At 41.1% G+C, this 21,507-nt stretch overlaps 1 protein-coding gene across 1 annotated transcript in view; it reads left to right on the top strand.

The window, feature by feature from the left end:
- Nucleotides 1-21,507, top strand: part of XYLB (xylulokinase) — a 1,259,970-nt gene that overhangs the window by 226,312 nt on the left and 1,012,151 nt on the right. The window contains exon 7 of the mRNA XM_044066952.1: nucleotides 3,852-3,917. Coding sequence (XP_043922887.1) covers nucleotides 3,852-3,917 — 66 coding nt within the window. The remainder of the gene's footprint in view (nucleotides 1-3,851; nucleotides 3,918-21,507) is intronic.

The following is a 21,507-nucleotide window of genomic DNA, read 5'->3' as shown; positions in this document are numbered from 1 at the left end:
ACAGAGAGGGCTTCAAACATAGTAAAATATGCCTTAAATTGATACATAAAACAGAGGGCTAACCAACTAGTCCCTATGTTAGAAGGCTTTAGTTTGACCATGGAATGTCTCAATTATGTATGCGTCAGGTACAATAAACCTATACCTAGTGCAGTTACGCCCAACTTACTGATCCAAATCAGCTCTTAACTCCAAGAAAATGCTGTTTTTCCACCTCTTCAAATTATCTAGGTGTCATATTTAATAGTCTGTGGTCTGCCACTAATCTTTTTCCTTTAACCCATGCCTGATATTGTTTTCCAGTTATTTCTAGTTTTGCCTGTGATTTTAATACTTTTTAAACTCCATACCTAATTTAGGCAATGACCCAGGACTGGGTGTGGGGATTGTAGGATTTACCCCTGGTCAGTGTGGTCTGGTCATCAGTAGTACCTTTACCAGTGTTTTTGTATTTTAGCACTTAATTCTTCTAGCTCATTGGTTATTTATTTAGACTTTTTTATTCTGTAGTTTCTGAATGCTTCTTTCACTGCTTATTATATAATTCTATATGGTATATTTGAATATATTTTAAACCCAGTCCACTCCTGATAACTGGTCCTGCTTAGTCAGAATTTCACAGGCTTGAATAAATTAAAATAAATAAGCAAGCAACTGCATGAACAACAAATAAATATATAAGAATTTCAGCAGCCTTCCTATAAAAGGTACCTTAGGAAGACATCTGTGGATTGGTCTAAAATGCATAGTTAATAAACATGACAACCTAAATTTTTTTTTTTTTATCAGGAGGACCTTTTGGAAGGAATGTACTACAAAGGTTCTTATGAAAAAAGTCACCTCTTCGGATTATTTTTTTTCTTTTATTCTCCCTGTTTTTGTTGCTGCTTTTGGCCATGTCCCACTGTTGTTTACTGCACAAAATACCTGGGAGCATGATAGAGAAGTTACCTGAGGAACTTTATGTTTGTTCTTTGAGAGTGTTTTATGCTGCGGACCCATGGTATTTCCATCCACCTGGCTTCTTGCCCTTCTTCTGAAACATAGTGTTTTGGCACATAACTTTGTGCTCAGGATAGCATATGGGGGAATTTTTGATTTTAGTGTATGACTGTGATCTGCTTCCTGTCATCCAAGTACAGGATTTGATTCCTTACACCCCTGTTTGTGTACTGTATGAACAATTCATTTAACCAGACAATGTTCCTGGTTAACGAATGAAAAATGAAAATTAGACAGTACTATGGTTAAAACAATTAAGAAGCACACAGCACTGTTGTAAACACAGCTGATGTCAGACATAATGTCAGGAGACAGGACTAAAACAGATATCAGAGGGGTACAGGTGGCTTGGGACAGGTTCACTGTTTGGAGTGCCTGCAAGGAGCACCATTGAAAAACAGCCTTTATGGTGATCTTCTGTTGTAATCTCTCTTAAAAATGTGTGTGTGTGTGTGTGTGTGTGTGTGTGTGTGTGTGTGTGTGTGTGTGTGTGTGTGTGTGTGTGTGTGTGTGTGTGTGACAACTAAGAGGTTTCTGACCCAGGATGCACTTTGGCTTTGAAGCAAATAACCTCAGATACTGGTCTAAGTGAATTAAAAAAGAAAACGGACACATATGTGGGAGACTAAAAACACTAATCAGGATTGATGGCATTCAAGTCTTTAATGATCTCTGGTCATAAGCCTGATGTAGAATTATTTTCCTACAAAGCATCTCTAGATTAAGAAGAACATTAAGATCCTCAACAGCCACCTTGCTAAAAGTACCAAAATACCATTTAAATTAGGTGACAGGTCTGCCTGCTGCATGGAAGTCTGTCCCTACATGTGCTTACTGTTTGACAGATATAGCTTTTTTTTTCATTTTCTAAGAACCTTTCTTTTAGCATAAATCAAATGCATGGGTTTCTGCAACATAATAATGCTTTACATTTGAAGTTGACTGTCTGACTTTCCCTTGTTCTAGTTTGTGATGTTTCAACATTTATCTCTTTGCTGGTGTCATAAACTGATTTCTTATATCCTCACAATGTGCATGTTGCATTCACCTCTGTTTCTGTGTGTACTGCTATGGCTATTAATCTGATATATATATATATATATATATATATATATATATATATATATATATATATAAAACATTTTGTTTTGTACAGGCAGTCTTATTAGAGGACTACACTGTTATTCAGTTCTGTTCTTGTTTCTTGCAGTTATGTTGCTGTAACATAAAGGATTATGATTGGTCACCAGTTGTAATGAGCATATCACTCAAGGTGAATCTTGGCATCCATGTTGAGCATACATAATATGCCTGTTATGACTGGAGATCCAATAATAATTCTTTGTAGTGCATGGAGATTTATATTCTCCATGTATTACTAGATAGTCAAAAATGAGTTTAAAAAAAACAAAACAAAATGCAAAGTGTTGTGTCGACTTTGAACATCAGTAAAGGAGTGGGGAAGCAGCTGATATATTACATATTCTCTGTTTAAGGGAGGAAGGTCTAACCAAAGTACTGTGTGTACTTTAGCAGAAAGCAGGCAGAAACAAGCTGAAATGAAGCTATTTCATGCCCTGATGCTGCTGTTTTCTGGTCAGCGCTGTCTGCTTTTCTACAGACTCAATGTTAACAGCACCTAGGAGGTGGTTAACAAATTGTTAGGCACCCATCTAAGCATTGTTAAGGTCTGGTGTCATGCTAAAGCAGAGCTGAGCCGAATTATAATGTAGCCATTTTTTAATGTAATCAGGGCGATTTATTCACTACAGTGGATTACTACTGTTCTTTTTATTTTAATTGTTATTGTACGTTTCAGGGGTGACACAAAGACTTAACGATTAGTACTGCTGCTGCCTCACAATGCTTGTTCCTCAGTTCAGTTCTTGGCAGAGGTACCTTTTGCCCAGAATCTGCATGTCCTCCTTAAGACTGTGTGTTCTTTTGCCAGTTTTTTTCCCACATCCTAAAATCATGCAGTGGGTAAATTTGTGATCTCCAAGTTGCCTACAGGTTTGTGTTTGTATGTATCCTTTGATAAGACTGATGTTCCTAACTAATATTAGTTTCCTTGCCTTATGAGCACTGAATGATGGGATAGACTCTGGCTCCTATGTGATTCTGAAGTGGATTTAGCAGATAATCGGAGAAGTAATTAATACTGAGTTATTTCTATGCACCATTAATTGCTGGATAGCATTGTTTGTCTTATTACTACAGCTTTTCTCTCTGGATTAGACTCTTCTCAGTGGGACAACAGAGTCGAGAGAATTATTAAATTAGTACAATGAAACAACTAACGGTAAAAATGTTTATTTGCCTGCTGATAAGGGTTTAATTTAAAGATTGCTACTTTTATTCTGTGTTTTATACCAAAATATTCTGACTTTGTAGTAGTGGGCAGGGTTAAGATATGTACTTAATTTTTCTGAAAAGTGGGGCGCACTCCTCAGTTTTATTTTATTCATTTGTTAACTAAGTAAGCCCACTGGAAATAAAATGTCCCATTTCAGGGGCAACTAACAAGCAAAGTCTGATTAAGTGACTTTCTCAGGTGCATACAGTAGATAAATGTAAATGGAAGGAATCAAACCTTATACCCTTGGCTACAGGAAGCAGGTAGTTAACAGCTCAGCGCTATAATCCTCTGCTCTAACTGTTTGGGGATAACATAACTTCTTTTTGTACCATTGTCAGAGAGTTCTACGAAAATCAGCTGTCATGGTTTGATTTGACATTTCTGGTTAATTATTATAAAGTGTTCATGCATGACTGCTTAATAAAGTGCACTAGTCTGATTTAATTGTAGATGGCAGTCAGGACTAAAACATTCTATATTGCTGTTCCAGAGATTTACTGGCAGTCAGATAGCAAAGATATACAAGAAATGTCCTGATGAATACCAGCAAACTGAGGTGAGCACAGTTTAAACAATGTTAATCATATCCTATGCCTTTCAACAATATTATGGTAATTTGCTGTATCAGCTTAGTAAAACTGCACTGAATGGTAAAGCATCTCTGTTGTTTTGTCATTACAGGAGTTGTACTGTATCAGTTTAGTAAAACTGTACTGAAGCAACTATTTTAGCTTCCTTTGTACACAGAAACATGAGTTGTACTGTATCAGCTTAGTAAAACTGTACTGAATGGTAAAGCATCTCTGTTGTTTTGTCATATACTTTGACGTCCATCTTGTGAAAGTAGCTACTGTTAGACCTGCTTTTTTGCATCCTCACCCGAGAGCCTTTAGGCAGTGTATCTATAGCTATATAAACATGAATAGATTCTTATTTCTTCATTTATTTTTCTGCTGACATTTGTATGTACTCGTTCTTGTGAAAACAATAGCCAACTAGCTACTAATGTTTAATAATTTATTTTGCTACAATTTCTAATTGTTGTGATAAAGCTGCTGCACATGCTGCCAAACCAACAGCAGCAATACTGTGTGTGCAGGACATAGGTCACATGTTTGTAACAAGTATGCATGCATGGTTTTGTTCCTGAGCTGCCTGGCACAAAATGCCTTACTCCAAACGATTTGCCAAAGGTTTATTCATTGCAGTTGTCTCCCACAGAAATGCATTATGGAAGCTTAAAAATGTATATGACTTCTGTAAAACTGACTTCGTATGTACTGATTTATGATAACCAAAACACTGTCCCACTGAATGTGGGAATAGCCAGCAATGTATCAGGTACCACTACTTAGTGTCATTTGTCCCACTGAATGTGAGAATAGCCAATAATGTATCAGGTACCACTGCTTAGTGTAATTTACCCAGTTTGTCATTTATGTAGCTGTAGTTGATTTGAACGGATCATCCTTCACAGAAAAAAGTGTGTTTCATTTACAGAGTAAATAAAACATACATCCTGGACCAAAAATAAAAGGATTCATAACAATACATCAGACTGACATACAGCAAACCAGATTACAGTGAAAAACAGTAACAACGTATTAGGTGTTTTGCAAAATGTGATAAATAAAATAATGTGTTCACCAAGAAAAATAGAACTTTGGCAAACAAACCCCCATCAGACCTTAAAGCACTACAGCAGAGCACAAAACAAACATTTGGTAATGTTGCATGTTTGTTTGCAGGGATTTGTAATTTTAGTACTAGGAAGTACTGCTACAGGATGTTTTAAGGAATATATTGGTTGCTATTTTTTTCACTAGAAAATTTATAAGATTGAATTGGGAAGGTTATAAAGGAAAAAGTACATAGCATAAAAAATAAATTGTACCATGTGCATTGATAGTAGTTAAGCAGTATGGTGAGATTCCTGATTGGTGAGGTTGCATAAAGCAGCATATTGAGTAAGACAGCCACAAGGAAGACTCATCCAAGCTGGAATCTTCACTGTGTAATACCTTAAACATCCTGTAGTGGGGGATAATGGGATGCATACAAATGACCCCTTAAGGACATACTAATGTTTCAGATGCATGGCTTTTGAATGCCTATGACATTTTCCTTTTTAAGTATTTATGGATACAGTCAAGCCAGTAAAGCCAAACCCCACTAGCTGTGGGCATGCCATGTTTTGGACTTTTTTCAATACAGCATAAGTAGATTGTTTGATTGTACTTTAGAAACATGGGGCTTAAAACCCAGCTAATGCTTATAAACATTAAGGTGACTACAAAATATCCCAAGGGTAAAAAGGTGGCACAGTAAAAACATTCAATAAGACCACTGTGAATCATTGATTCCCTGATTGGGGCCAGACCCTAATGGCCTATTTCTTCCCCTCAGAGGTGAGATTCTGGTGCCAGCAGTGAGCTGTTGTAGGTGTGGGGTACCCACATTTTCTCCAAACCCATGCCCATTACAGCTGCAATGCTCTCACTATAGCTACTTCCAACGAGGGTGTGTTTGTGCATCACTATATGCCAGTCCCCTGACTAGTTGGACAGTAGATTCCTTCCAGGCTAAATTATTACGTGTCCCACCACTTAAACTTCTTTAAGTGCAGTGGACTAGACTACCTCCCGACCTCTGGAATGGGCAAACCAACATCAGCTGCTCCCTCCCACCTTTCCCTCTCTGAATCTTCCTTGTTTCAGGTGCAGTTGGGACTTTATCCTTTTGTGCCACAGAGTCATACTTATGTGGCTTCCTTGAGTGCAATGGACAGTGAAGATAGCAGTATTTTTCACAGTGGGTGTTAATGCAAAATGAACAGCGATTTAAACCTTTCTGAGTAGAGCTATGACATTTTTCTTTGCATATTGTCATAATGGAAAAAGAAGGTACAGCTTTTTAAACGACTACAGAAACAGCATTTGACATTATACTGTTGAATCCTCCCCCCCAAAAAATGACACACATTGTTAACAGTACAGCACTGCCTGCAACAAGCTCTACAGATATTAGCAAGGAAGTGTCATTGTGTGATAGTCTTTTGTGCAATAGACAGTGAAAGTATTGCTGCATTTTGCAGCAGATAGATATTGCATGATGGATGGATGGGGAAATTTAGGATTAGTTTCTTGATGTAGAACAGAGCTTACATTGCAAAGCAGACAACACAGTAATGCTAAATAGATAAGAACAAAGAAATATGTACAACAGCTTAATTTGACAGAAAGCTAAAGTTCATTGAGATAGGTGAAGCAAAAACGCAGTGTCTTAAATGAAGTAAGGTGATGTAGCTGAGAGTCTACAAAGAAAGGTACAGCTGTGATCTCATACTAGATTCTTCAAAATTCATGTTGACTTGAGTAAGACTTATAGTAGGTAATATGAGCTGATGTATTGGCAAGCAGCTGGTATGTGCTCTAAATGAAAAATATTTGGGCCTATATTGTTTCATCTAAAATGAGTCTAGGTGAAGGGAATAGCATCCAGATATATTTTAGGTGCTGGTAAGGACCAGCAGACTGGTGTGCTACAAGCTGAAGACTATAAGGGTTGAAAGGAGAGCTTAGAAAAAATGGGTATAGCAGGGTAAAGTTGGGGGGGCAGGGTATTTTTTTTTGTTTATGAGAAAAAACATCTTTTATATATATATATATATATATATATGTGTGTGTGTGTGTGTGTGTGTGTGTGTGTGTGCATATATATATATGTGTGTATATACACACGCTTGTAAATATCTCTATATCTAAATATCTCTCAGTGTGTGTGTGTGTGTGTGTGTGTGTGTATATACACACACACACGCACGCACACACATACGTAGAGATGTAGAGAATGAGAAAGGGGAGAGGGGAGTTGTGAAAGGTGCAATAAGGGAGGAATGAAGAACGAGAGTAGGCAGTGGGTGCCCACAGACAAATGGAGATCACAACCAGAAGCAGATGTGGAGTTATGGAGGAGGGACACGAGTGACACATACATACAGAGAAAGTGTAAACACACAGATGAGTATGAGATGGTGTACAGACAGTCTACCAGCTGACAAGCTAGTCAAGGGGAACATTAGAATGCAGTAGGTAGTAGTCCTGGGTCTGTGTTGTTCCTGGCAGTGGCCATACTCATGCCTGGTGGCCTGATGGCAATATTCAATGTGTCTAGCAAATCTGCCAGTGTGCATAAGCAAGCAATCACATAAAGCATATAGGCATGGGTATGGAAAAATGTAAATGAAATTTAACACGACAGCTCCACATGCATTTACAAGCAAGCAGAAGCCATAAATGATTACTGCTGCCCAGTACACTTCTGTAGCAGGACATGCATACCAAAGAAGCTAAAAGCATTTAGAATGCACATTGAAGTAGTCCATAGTACAACAGTTATTTACAGAGGAACAGAGGCAGTGGTAATGCTAGTGCTATACTACTACATGCTGAATAATGCTTTTAGTTAAAATGAAGCAAACACAGCTACACTTAACACATAGATGAGCAGTGATGTAGAAGCATGAAATGGTGCTCACTATGACCCTGGTCACAGCTGTGTGCCAGTCCAATAAAATAGTAAAGTTATGCATTGCAACAGCTGCCACCATCAGAACACATACTAGTTAGAGTCACCCTCAGAAGCAAACCTGGAATATGCTGGGATATGTCAGATTAAGTAAAGATACTCAGAAGACAGATGCTACAAACAGCAAATGCCTTTCTTAAATGCAGTAGTGTACACACCACACGTGGCAGATACTCACATTGTACGGTACACAGCACGCATGGCATACTCACACTGTACTGTGCACACCACACATGGCAGATACTCACACTGTACTGTACTGTACACGTCACGTATCGCAGATACTCATACTGTACTGTACACATCATACATGGCAGATACACTGTACTGTATATACCACACATGGCAGATGCAGTGTACTGTACTATACACACCACACATGGCAGATACTCACAGTGTACAGTACACACCACACATAGCAGGTATTTACACTATACTGTACACACCACACATGGCAGATACACTGTAATGTACTGTACACACCACACATGGAAGATACACTGTAATGTACTGTACACACCACACATGGCAGATACACTGTACTGTACACAAAACACATGGCAGATACTCGCACTGTACTGTACTGTACACACCACATATGGCAGATACTCACACTGTGCTGTACACACCACACATGGCAGATATTCACACTGTAGTGTACTATACTGTACTTTACACACTGCACATGGCAGATAATGCTGTACTGCACACACCACACATGGCAGATACTTGCTGTACCCTTCAGGACATCTTTGCCTGACTTCTGCTTCCCATGTTAGGAAGCAGTGGTGATGCAGGTCTTTGTACTGGTGCTGCGCTGCTCACTGGTATAAAGGATAATGGTCATCCTGGATAGCAGAGCTGCTAGGTTGTACCAAGAATCCACCTTCCTGCAAGGACCTGCATAAGGTTCCAATACTCATTCCTTGAGCTAGTTGTGCAGGAGGTGGAGCATTATCTTGCTATTGTTTTCACTTCTGGTAAGTGCTCTCCATGGGGTACTAGCATCAGCAGCAGCCACCACAAATGTATAGCTAAACACACAGGTGGCATCTTAGCCTGCTTGGAACTCTGAATCATGCTTAGCACCTCGTACTGCCTCGCTGATGTGTAAGAATGTGCATGGGTGCATGGTATGTCAGCGATATGCAAACTCCTTATGCAACTGGTGCACTTTTTAAAAATATAACAATTCATACAGAGAGGCAGAATTTAGTCTTATTAGTATAAATGATGTGCAGACTAATACTTATTATTGATTCTTAAGAGTGATCTAACATATTGAATGCCAAAATGTGCATCAGGGAAAAATGAACAGCAGGCTTATTTCAGCAGCTTAAATCACTTTCTGCCAGCACAAAAGTAGCAAGTGCATAGGAGAGGCTATTCACACACAAGTCTAGCAGGGTCCACTGACGCAGGACAGATACCCCCTTTCCTAGCCATGCAGGTATAATGTATAAAACATATGATGTATAGTACATATGAAGTCCCCACAGTGTATGCATTCTAGAGTATCCAGCCATGTCCTTTTGCACCAACCTGTTTTTTTGTGATTCATAGCTACCTATGGGCACCCACACAAGCCTTTCCAGTCTATATTGTCCTGTTCCCCAGGTGTACTTATGTCCTCCAAGGGTGACAAAGAGTAAAGGTTGAACAAATTTATCTCTGCAGAGAATGATGTCTTACTACAGGCACTCAAGACACATAGGCAGCAGCTGTTCAGGAGTTTGGGGCATCCACCACCCTTTGCATGGCAATGTGTGAGAAGCCATGGTACATGATGTTAGTGCTGTAGGAGGCAGAACTGCACCATACATCAATGCTAGAAGCATGTAAATGATGTGATACAAAGGGCCTCAAAGAAGGTATGTAACATAGCAACAGAAAGGGTGGAGACAGGGAGTGCCCTCCATCAAACTGCATACTCATTAACGAATCATCATTTTTTACAGCACAGCATGTTGGTGCTGATGGCACAGGCATCATACCTGAATGTGTTGATACAGATTTTGGAGAAGGTAGATGCCACATTTTGCTTCATGGAGACCAGCCAGGTATGTAATGAGGCTGCAGGAAGCATACTGCAACTGTGAGTGTACCCACACAGTAGTATCTATATTAACCACTACCTCTTTCCTTCATAGGTACTTTGGGCATACACAGTTTGGGAACCACTGCTGCAGATGGGTGTACAATATTTTGCTGTGGGCCTTCATCTGCCAGTAGCATGCACACCATGTGGCATTACACCTGCACGATGGTGGTTACCACACTGTATTGTTATGTATGTGTATCCATGGGTACCAGAACAACAGGCTGAGAGGCTAGTCACGTCTTTGGGTCTGATGATGATTTTATACACTTCTAGTCGCAGTCTCAGGACACTTTAACACCATCTGTCTCACTCCTGGGCAGGCATACACTCCCTGACCAGGATGACACTCTAGCCTCCCCCACTCTCTGCCCAACAATCTGCACAGCATCATGCACTACCTACCCATTCCTGTAGAGGGCCTCCATTTTCACTTATGAAAGAAGAGTTGGATGCATGTTCTGCATGTGATGTACAGATATGCACTGTACAGTGGGCTAGTGTGCAACACAGTGAGGTCCATTGTCCCAGACAGCTTCTGACATGCATGTGACTCAGTCTCAGCCAACAGATGTATAGGGCTGTAATCCAGGCTGCACACTCAGAAAAGCAGATGGTTGAACTGTGCATGACCTTTGGGAGACATTGGAGGTCTGGGATGATGATGAGATTGTTCTTGTGCTCTCCATGGTGGGGTACATTGCCGCCATGGCCACTTCCATAAAAATGATAGATAGTGTCACCATTGTTGGAATGCACAGGTCTGTGCTGGGCAGCATTAGTCACCTTCTGTAAGAAAAGGTAGACTTTTAAGAAGTTTTTGTTTTTATACCATCTACTTTCCTTTTGTTCTGCGAGTAAGAGTAATTATTGTTTATATTTCTTAATACAAAAAATCGTACGTTTCTCATGTTATTCCTTTCTCTGCTTATCTTACCCCAGATTTACATATTCTTTTCATAGTGAGTATTGAAAATGGATGGGCAATTACACTCAAAATTATTATTAATGTTTTACTGCACAATAAGCTTTTTACATCGTTCATCAGCTTCCTTGTCTTAGCCTTTTTGTACTATTTCCTTTCATCTTCTGATGTCCACTTCTTGCTTTGTCTCTGTCTTTGTATTTCTTCCAGATTTCTACAGGTTTGTAGTTTAAGCCTCTTGCTGATATAATTCCATGGCATGTCATGGATAAGGGTGTTGCAGAAGCAGGAGAACAGGAATAAGATGAGGACAAAGATAGGGAAATGTTAGACACATTCACAAAGCATCTTTATAGTCTCCACTAGAGTGCTGTCATGGCCTTTCTGTCTTATCAGTTAAGTTGAATTACGCCTGTAGCACCAGTAGGCCACAGTTGCAAGTAAGCTGGCTGCATGACTTGGGGAATTGCCATTGAAATAATGTGGTCAATAGCACAAAATAATCTGTATGTGTTCCTCTTTTCTGCTAAATGATCTGTATTGCTGTTTTAATCTGTCTAGGCTGGTCAGAATCCTTCAGGGAGATTATCTACTTCGCATAGATTTTTAAAGCACAAAAACTTGATTTTTTCATTCTGTGACACTGGAGCATTAATGCAAGTTGTATGACAGTTTATCATACTACTTATACTACTATTACTACTACTACTGATACTATTATTACTACTACTGATACTACTGTTACTGCTACTACTGATACTACTATTACTACTGTTATTACTACTACTGATGCTATTATTACTACTACTGATACTACTATTACTACTACTACCGATACTACTATTACTACTACTACTGATAATACTATACTACTACTACTGATACTACTATTACTACTACTACTGATAAACAGTGAGCCTTTCCTTCCTGGACAGTTATTCCTCATCTTTTGTCTCTAGCTTAATATTTTATACCCTACAATGTTGTAGTGTAACTCAGTTCCATGGGTAGTTTCAATGTTTTGCTTGCTTTGCCTTTTATGGCTATTTCAGGACACTGCATAAAAAAGCCCTAGTAGCCAGAAGCATTTTTATTGCGGCTTCTTTACTTGTTGCATTGTGTCTCTTAACTTAATGGACAACATGTACATGTTTCCTGCTTGCTCCCCTCTTCTTATATAATGTTTATTGTTCCCCTAAACACGTATGGTACATTAAATCAAGGTCCTGTACAGTGACATTCTGTCAAAATGCACATGCATGGTTACTCAGTAGTATGTGTAGATATTTTTTTAGAACTTCAAGGATACACTGTCCGTTTAAATAAACAGGTAACCTTTATTCCCGAACACTTCAAGAATCTTACACCAACTGAGTCCAAGTTAAAAATTGGGGTAAATACAGTCGTAAAGGGTAATATGATGGTCTTAAGGTGACAATGGCTGTATTACATATGTACAAAATATACAAACATTCTAATAGCCTTATTCCGCTTATACATATACTGACTCAGCAATTATGGACATTAAATGCAGTAGAACTACAGCTCTTAGTAAACACCCCCCACCCCACCCCTGCACTAGCTTACCTAATATAACCTACTCCAAGGTACCATAACTGTGAGGTAGGTTTCTAATATTTGTAAACTTGACCTCAATAAAGGAGGTCTTTCATACCAAGCTCTGACATATTTCATCTACAGAACAGCATACAAGTCAGCTCATAATAAGGTAATCTTATCAGTTGTATTACCAGTCCACTATCTTCTTGACCCCATAGATCTCAGCCACTGCTTGTTCTTGGTGCTTACTGTTTTTTGCACACATCTACTCACAGTTTTTTCGTATTGCTGGCCATCACTCCCCTCCCCTCCACAACAGCTTTTTTATGCTGATTGTCCCTAAAACAAGCTACAGACTAAAGGCAAATCAGTGGGAATACAAGGTCATCAACCACAGTACTTGTGTGGTATGGTTTGTTATAATGTACCTTATACATCTTGTAATGCTGCATTCATCTGCCTTAACATCTTGCAACACTTGAATACAGCTGTAAAGTGTAAGCAGGAATAGTTCTAGAGACATATGGTTGTTATTAGCATTAAATCTCGCATTTTCTAACTGCTTCATATATCTCTTACATACGGCACATACATTTTTTTCCACAGGCCATCAAGTTCATAAACAGTTAACTCTGCTTATTAGGCTGGGGTATTCTTTTTCCCAAACCAACGAGGATTCTGCAGTATTGTTTATTCTTTCAGGGTTTCGGTATTTCTTGCAGTGAGTTGCACTTTACACCTTGCATGTATACGTATATGTATATTTACTTTTTTGCCTTGTTCTTAATAGTTGCATGTATGTTGTTTGTCTTGTTCTTAATAGTTCTATGTATGTTGTTTATGTAATTCATAATGGGAGAGTCACTGAAACCAGAGTCAAGTTCCTTGTATGCGTGCATACTTGGACAATAAATGTGATTCTGATTTTGATACATTGAGTGCAGATCTGAGTGCAGATCTGCTTTTCTTTTGGCCAAACTTTACTCTTCTTTTTTGTATTTTGCTTAATTTATCCAGACTTAATTATTTTAATAGGTTCATAGGTAGGTACTAGGCTATTGGCCCTAGGGCCTATATAAGCCTAGCCAAAAAGGTACCCTGGCTTTCGCCACCCAAGAAAATTATTTTCCTGTGCCCCTGTCAAGCAGAGCCACAGAAGTGATCCCTGGGGTGAATTTCCTATCTCCCATCCAATCATCAAGATTTTTCTTGGAGTGCTAATGAGGATCTTTGTTTGATATAGACAAGTAGTTTGTCTCTGGGACAGGAATCTATCCCTCCAGCATGGTCTGTTTATTGTGGTGACAAGGTTTAGGTCCCTAGAGCATGTAGCTCGGAGGGATTGGGATTTCTTTAAGTGGAGCATGTCCAACAGCTCTGGGTTTGACATGGCTTTGTATGTTAGGCAGAGATTGCCTTTGAGGAGGCGATATGTGATGGAGTAAAGCTGGAGTTTTTTGAGACGGTATGCGTAGGGCATCTGTTTGAGGCCTGTAATCCTCTTTGTGAGGTATTTCTGCAGCCTTTCCAGTTGTTGTAGATGTCTTGTGAGGTACATACCAAAAGGGGTGCTGTATTCTATAATGAGTCTAATGAGTGACGAGTAGAGGGGAACAATGACCTCTTTTTTCCTGGATGAGAAACCTTTTGCGATGAGGTGTGCCACGTAGAAGGATTTCCTGACTACTGTGGTGATGATTATCAAAGGAGAGACTACTGTCCACCTGTGTCCCAAGGTCTCTTATCACACTTTTGGTGTTAAGTAGACTACCGCCTATGTGGTAGTTCATGGGTACAGAGTTTTTACCAAAAGAAATGACAATGCACTTTTTGGCATTGAGCTTGAGGCCATGGCTTTGACACCAGGCATCTGTATCAGTGTAGGATGTCCAGAAAGTTAGGAGTTTTGATTATTGCTCCTAGTTTGCAGTCATCTGTGAACTTCGTTAGCCAAAGACCTTCTGTGTTAGCCTGTACTACTGAGAAGTAGATACCAAACAGGAGAAGACCCAGGACTGAACCCTGTGGTACTCCACTTGTCACTAGTCTGAAGTTGGATTTGGAGTCTGCTACTTTCACAGTGTGGGTTCTGTCAGTGAGCCATTTGACAACCCATCTTGTGACATAGGGATTTATACCTAGTTTAGTGAGTTTATCTATAATTCCAGAATAGGGGATGGTGTCAAAAGCCTTGGCGAAGTCTAGATAGGCTGTGTGAATCACCTTACCCTCATCTACGGCTTTGGTGACCACTTCAAAGAAGTCTATCAGGTTTAGAAGACATGATCTGCCTTTTACAAACTCGAACTGGATGGGGTCCAGAGTTCGGAGATTACCAGTGTCATTGTTTATAAGTTCCATGATGATACATTCCATAGCCTTGCAGACCAGGCTCATCAGGCTAATGGGGCGGTAGTTCCCGGGGTCTGTAGTAGCTCCCCATTTGTGGAGTGGGATAATCGTCGCTGTGCGGCATTCAGTGGGCACAAAGCCTGAGGTGAGGCTATGATTGAACATGGTACTTAGTGGGGTGCCAATTTGTTCTGCAGTTCGTGTAGAACGCAGCCTGGGATTTTGTCATGTCCCATGGATGCTGTGTTCTTGGCTTTGGAGAGTGTGTTTTTTACCTGTGCAGCCGTGATTACAGGAACTTTGCATTCTTCTGGTATAGAGATGAGCCCTTTAGGGGGTGAGGGGGGGGGGTAAAGTTAGCACACTGAACCCATCTGCCAGGATGTTGGCAATATCAGTTAGTTCTGTATATTTAGTGCCATTGTGCTGTAATTCATAGCAGATCTGAGTGTTGCCATTAAGATTCTTGACATAGCTATAGAATGCTTTCTGGTTGTCTTTAGAATCAGTGGCAATTTTGTTTTCATAACTAGCTTTAGATGATTTTATGAGGGATCTCAACTTCTTACTGAGGCTGTCCTCCAATCATGGGATTTTACTCTTTTTTGCAATAGTTTCTTTCTTCTGTTGTAGAGTTTGTTTATTGCAGAGGACCACCAGATTGGCTTCCTTTTTTTGGAGGATAGCATCTTGGTTCTGTTAGGGATTGCATGATCCATGCACTCGTGTAACTGCTTATAAAGTGCATTTGTGTAGGATTCACCAGTCGTACCTCTATTGTCCGTCTACATGGGTGTGATGAAGTTTGCAACTTCTGTCTTAAGAAGCATGAAGTTGACTTTGGAGAAATTTCTTATGGTGGTTTCCCTAATTGGGGGTGGGGGCGGGATGTGGATGTCTAGGGTGATTAGCTTGTGATCGGATCTGACCAACGAGGAATTAACCCCATGTTAGCAATGACCAGGTCTAGGATATTGCTGCCCCTGGTGGGGGTGTGGATAAGTTGATCCAAGGCGTAGGAGTTATGAATTCCAGAAAATGTTGAGCAAAAGAGTTGGTACATGAGTAGTTTTCTCAGTTAATGGTGGGGTAGTTGAAATCGCCCATATTTAAGGTGTTAGGTTGTACCCTAATATTTTCCAGTGTATCATGAAATGAGGAGTGGGAATCCTGGGGTATGATGGGGGATCTGTAGTAAGCTATAATTTGGATTGTGGTCTTGCCCAGAGTTAGTTGCACTTGGATAATCTCGGATGCATTATGCTGCCCAACTAGCCTGGAGGTGTGGGTATCCTTAATAAATATGGACACGCCTCCGCCTTTAGTGTTTCGGTCCAGGTTAGGTGGCCGAAAGTTGTGGTATGAATTATAGCCTGGTAATGCAGGGGTGTTCTCTAAAGCCTTGAACCAAGTCTCTGTCACTGCACAGATGTCGATGTTCTCCATTTTAAGGAGTGCAGGTGTTTTTGGGTTGGTTGAGAATATTATGTACTGCTATTAGCTGATTTAACTGAAGTAAGCTTGGCAGTTCTAGCCACCGTAGGAGATTGAGGTTATGGCAGTGATGTGTCCTGTATGTTGATCCTGTGGCGAATCTGGCAATATGGTGGTAACAGTGAGAGAGTTTGGTAAGCTCTGATTTGTTTAGGTTACAGAGTATAGGGGAAGCATACAGAAGGGTGGAGAGAAGATGAGTGCGGGTGATTGTCAGTCTAGCTATTGAGGTTAGAAAAGGTTTATTTCTATATAGTGAGCCCAGCTTCTTATTGACGGTTTTGATAGTCTTGTTGATGTGCAGGTCGAATTTGAGATTATTGTCTACTATTACCCCTAAGAGCTTAGTTTGGATTTCTGGTAAAATAGAGGTACTATTGCTTGATGTTATAGTAAAGGAAATTGGGGTGGACCTACATGTGGGGTAAAGAGTCAGTTTTGTCTTATTGGGATTCAACAGAAGACAGTGATTAGAGAGCCACTTTTCAACCACGTTGAATGTATTCTGGGTTAAGGTTTGCAGGGCTGTTGGGGAGGAGGCTGAGCAGATCAGAGTGGAGTCGTCTGCATATTGGATGCAGGTTGCATCTGGGATGGCAGTATGTAGGTTATTGATAAAAATAGAAAAGAGTAGAGGACCTAAAATAGAGTCCTGAGGAACTCCAAGAGTGAGAGGTAACATTGGATAGTTTGCCCTGCCGTAGTACTGCTTGTTGTCTACCATTCAGATAGGATTGGAACCACTGTATAGTATGGTTGTCCAGGGAAATAGATTTCAGAGAGTGGATGAGTAATTGGTGGTTGACCATATCAAAGGCCTTTGAGAGATCTAAGAAGAGGGCTGATGATAGCAAGTTATTGTTTCAGTTGTCTGTTATAGTGTAAATGCAGAGTATGACATGAAAAGACTTTTTATTTATTATTCTTTCTCAGAATTGCAGGGTGCATTTGTCTATGTGCTCACTAGCTACAGGCAGTCCTTTACATGTGATCATGCTGTTGTGCCAAAAATATATACTCATTCACTTAGCCATCACTGACATCTAGTGGTCATAAGCATAAATAACAATTGGTCCATTGTAGGGCTACAAGTTGTTTGCTTTATCAACTTCTGGAGTAATTTTTCGTTTTTTGTGGATGTTCTTCGTGTTTCACTGTTGCAGTCATCACACTTGGGTTATCCTGCCAGGGGTAGCCCTCAGTCGGCCCAAATACCAGAGGCTTAGTATTTCTACATTGGTTGCTGTCGCTCCAGGACTGACGTCAGGTCGTCAGTGGTATAAAATCAGGCAGCCAACGCCATTGCATCAGTCTTTCTTGCTGAGGAGCCCGAAGCAGAAGCAGTTTGCATGAATGCTGGTTGGCCACTACCTGACTTTTCATTTCCGAATTGAAGTTGAAGTCTTCTAAAGCTAAGTACCCTGTTGGGGATCCTTTTTTCTTGCTCTAACCGATGTCAGAAAAAGTTAACAATTGTCTTGCCTGTGGAAAGCAAATACCATACCGAGTTTTCCATTCTTACTGTGTCACCTGTTTAGGCCCAGACCACGATGTCCCTCGCTGTCAGTTTTGTGCTTTGTTTAACCCCAGAACTATATGTCGTCAGGCCCTAATTGTAGCTAAATATTTTCGCTCTCGATCTCTGTATTCTGAAATGGCTTCGGTAAGCCATCCGACTACCTATCTTCTGAAAAAACGTAAGGATAAAGACAGCAACAGATGGCACAGGTCCAAAACTGCTGATGACGCTTCTGTTAAGCTAGTTGCCAGTTCTCCGCTCCTCAGTGAGGGGCTTTCACAGCTCCTGATGCCCGCTTCTGTGGATTTGCAGGCCGCTACTGAGATGCGTTCATGAGTCCAGTATATGCCGCAAGACTCTTCTTTGACTAAGGATCCTGTGGATGTCTCTACCTTGGATGAGTCTGAAGCTGCTGAGCAGGCACTGGCTTCCAAGGAAGTTCTTCGCACTACCGATACTCGACACAAACTATCGACTACTTTTGCATCTTCAATTCTTTCAAAAACTACCGAGTTTCTAAGGCCCAGGGTACGAAGTATGCCTAAAAAACTGGCGACCCAAGCTCAAGCACCTGCTTCCATGCATCAATCTCAAATGTTTAAAATGTCGGAAGACCTTATATTGCTTATTAGGGGAAGCCAGCCTACCCCTTCCAAAAGAAAAAGAGACTTGTCCCCAGCAGTTTTATCTGACCAGGAGTCCAATGAATCTGAGGTTTATGAATATGAAGGCATGCAACCCGTGTCTGATTATGAGGATTCAGATGCAGAGGAATCCATTCCTTCTGCCTCTCCTCCAGAGGATTTTTCATTTGGTGAAACCCTACATACTTTAAGGGAGCATTTCCAATGGGAGTGTCAGGACTATCCTCAGTCCAAAAAGAGACTCAGGGAATTCTTAGATTTACCACAACACAGACCTTTAGCCATTCCTCTTGTCCTGGATGTTGTGGGTGATGTTTTTATGGAATCCAGTTTAACACCTGACACCCTTCCTCCTGCTCCCAGGAAGACTGACAGGTATTACAGAGTCCCTGACTCTCACAAATTTTTTTTCAATAATCCTACTGCTGACCCAGAGGTCATCTCCCAAGGACCTAAAGGAATAAAAGCAACCACAGCTAAGAATCCCACCCCCTCGGACAGGGATTCCCAAGCTTTAGACAGATGGGGTAAAAAAGTATACACCTCTGTAACTCTTGCCATTAGAGTTCCACATGCTGAAATACCAGCAACATACTATGGAAATCCTTAAACAAAAAATATGTACCTTTACGGCTTGTGCAGAAAATAAAGAATTACAGGAGCTTATGCATTCTGCAAGCCAAGTTACTAGACACACCTTGCAATGTAGCTTTGATGCCCTAGAAGCATCCAGCAGGGCAGCAATCACAGGTTCTGTACTTAAGACATGCTTGGCTTAAGGAACAGACCTTGTCAGACCATGTCAAATCAAAACTATTGGACGCACCATTGAACAAAGACAATTTGTTTGGCACCAAGGCAGAAGAGGTCTTAAAAAAGATGGAAGAAAAAGCTAAATCTATGCAGACAGTTAAAGATTTCTTGCAGGTCCAGCCTCTGAGGTTCACTAGGCATTGCCCCTCCAAGCACTGGTCCTTTCCGGCCCCCTCAAGACCAACTCAGACAAGACCTAGGGGAAGCAGACCCCCCCCCAGACAGCAGTTCCAGGGAATGCAGAGATCTAAGCAGTGGAGTTCCTCCACTTCAAAAACAGGGAGTGCTAAGTCACCCCCTTATGGAAAGAACTCACAATGATTTTACACCTTCACCCCTTACCTCTGCCGACCTGCTTGTGCCCCTAGGAGGAAAACTCTCCTCCCATGCCAAAAACTGGCCCTCTATATTACCAACGACCAATGGGTTCTCAACATAGTGTCCCAGGGATACAAATTTTATTTCTACACTCTACCTACTCCAAAAGGGTTCCCAGATCTTCCTTGAAACCAGTGGGCAGAGACGCATAACCAAGTCCATTCCCTGCTCTCCATGAGGGCAATACAGCCTGTTCCCACAGACCAGATAGGCCAAGGTTTCTATTCCAGGCTTTTCCTGGTACCCAGAAAAGAGGGCACTTGGTGCCCAATCCACAATCTATCCATTCTAAACTCCTTCCTGGTGATACCAAAATTCAAAATGCTCACCTACCAGCAGCTTTTTCCTTTGCTATCCAAAGATGCTTGGTTAGCCACCCTAGACCTAAAAGAGGCCTATCTCCACATCCCAATTAGGGATTCCTGCAGGAAATATGTACGTTTCAGAGCAGGATCTATGCACTTTCAGTTCTCTGCACTTCTCTTTGGCTTATCCACTGTTCTCAGAGTTTTCACAAAATGCCTGGCTCCAGCCATTGCTTTTTGCAGACAAAGGAATATTCACATTTACCCCTACTTAGACGACCGTCTGATTCAGGCAGACAGTCAGGAAAAGCTGTTACAGCACCTTACCTTTGTAAAGCACCTACTTACCTCCCTGGGGTACACTATAAATAAAAAAAAATCCAAACTAGTACCCACTCAAAAAATTGTATTCCTGGGAGCAAGCTTGGACACAGCATGCCAGATGGCATTCCTTACTCCAGAAAAACAAGCCTATCTGACAGGCTACTTCTCTCAACTAGCTACCAGAACCCAGTTATCCGCAAGGAAAATCCTGCAAGCTCTAGGGTTCATGGCCTCCTGCATTCTACTCATTCCATATGCCAGACTGCATATGAGGAAACTTCAATGGTACCTAAAAAGCCTTTGGTGTCAACACTCTCAGGACCTGGAAACTATCATACCTATGATACCTTGTCTAAGGAAATATTTTCTTTGGTGGGCAGCAGCATGCAACCACAACAAGTGTCTTCCCTTCTCACAACCCCACACCGCCCAGACCCTAACCACAGACGCATCAGATTACGACTGGGGTGCACACCTGGATGGCAGGTGCATTCAAGGCCATTGGAGCCCAAATCAAATGCATCTGCACATCAACCAAAAAGAGATGTTAGCTGTTCGGCACGCTTTGACAGCTTTCAGACTCCTACTCTCCCCGGGCCCTCTACTGATCAAAACAGGCAACACCACAGTGATATGGTACTTCAACAAGCAGGGAGGAACTCACTCTTATCCCCTCTGCAGGCTTGCCATGACCGTTTGGCACACGGCTTCAACCTTGTAACCCAGAAATGGGGCACCCCGAAGGTGGACCTCTTTGTCTCCCACAACAATCACCAGCTCAGCAAATTCTGCACCAGGGAACCTCACAGCAAGGCCTGGAAAGTGGATGCCGTATCCTTCCAATGGGTAGACCTCTTGATCTATGCATTTCCCCCTCTACCTCTACTTTCAAGGGTACTACTCAAAATAAGGGAGGAAGAACCAAGAGCAATCTTGATTGCCCTATATTGGCCATGCCAGCACTGGTAGCCACTTCTGCCCAGTCTGTCACTCCTGCCACCATGGCACCTACCCTATATCCCAACTCTCCTGATCCAGCAGAACGGAGAAATCATGCATCTGTAATTGCAGACCCTGAACCTGGCAGCCTGGCTTATTCCCTGACCTCTCCTCCATTTGCCAGTCTAAGCAAGCAAGTCCTGGACGT

The sequence above is a fragment of the Protopterus annectens genome, chromosome 3.part1 (assembly GCF_019279795.1).
Source record: "Protopterus annectens isolate FY-2018-M chromosome 3.part1, PAN1.0, whole genome shotgun sequence".
Taxonomy (NCBI): Eukaryota; Metazoa; Chordata; order Ceratodontiformes; family Protopteridae; genus Protopterus; species Protopterus annectens.
Note: the sequence above shows the minus strand (reverse complement) of the source record. Positions and strands in the feature narration are given on the sequence as shown.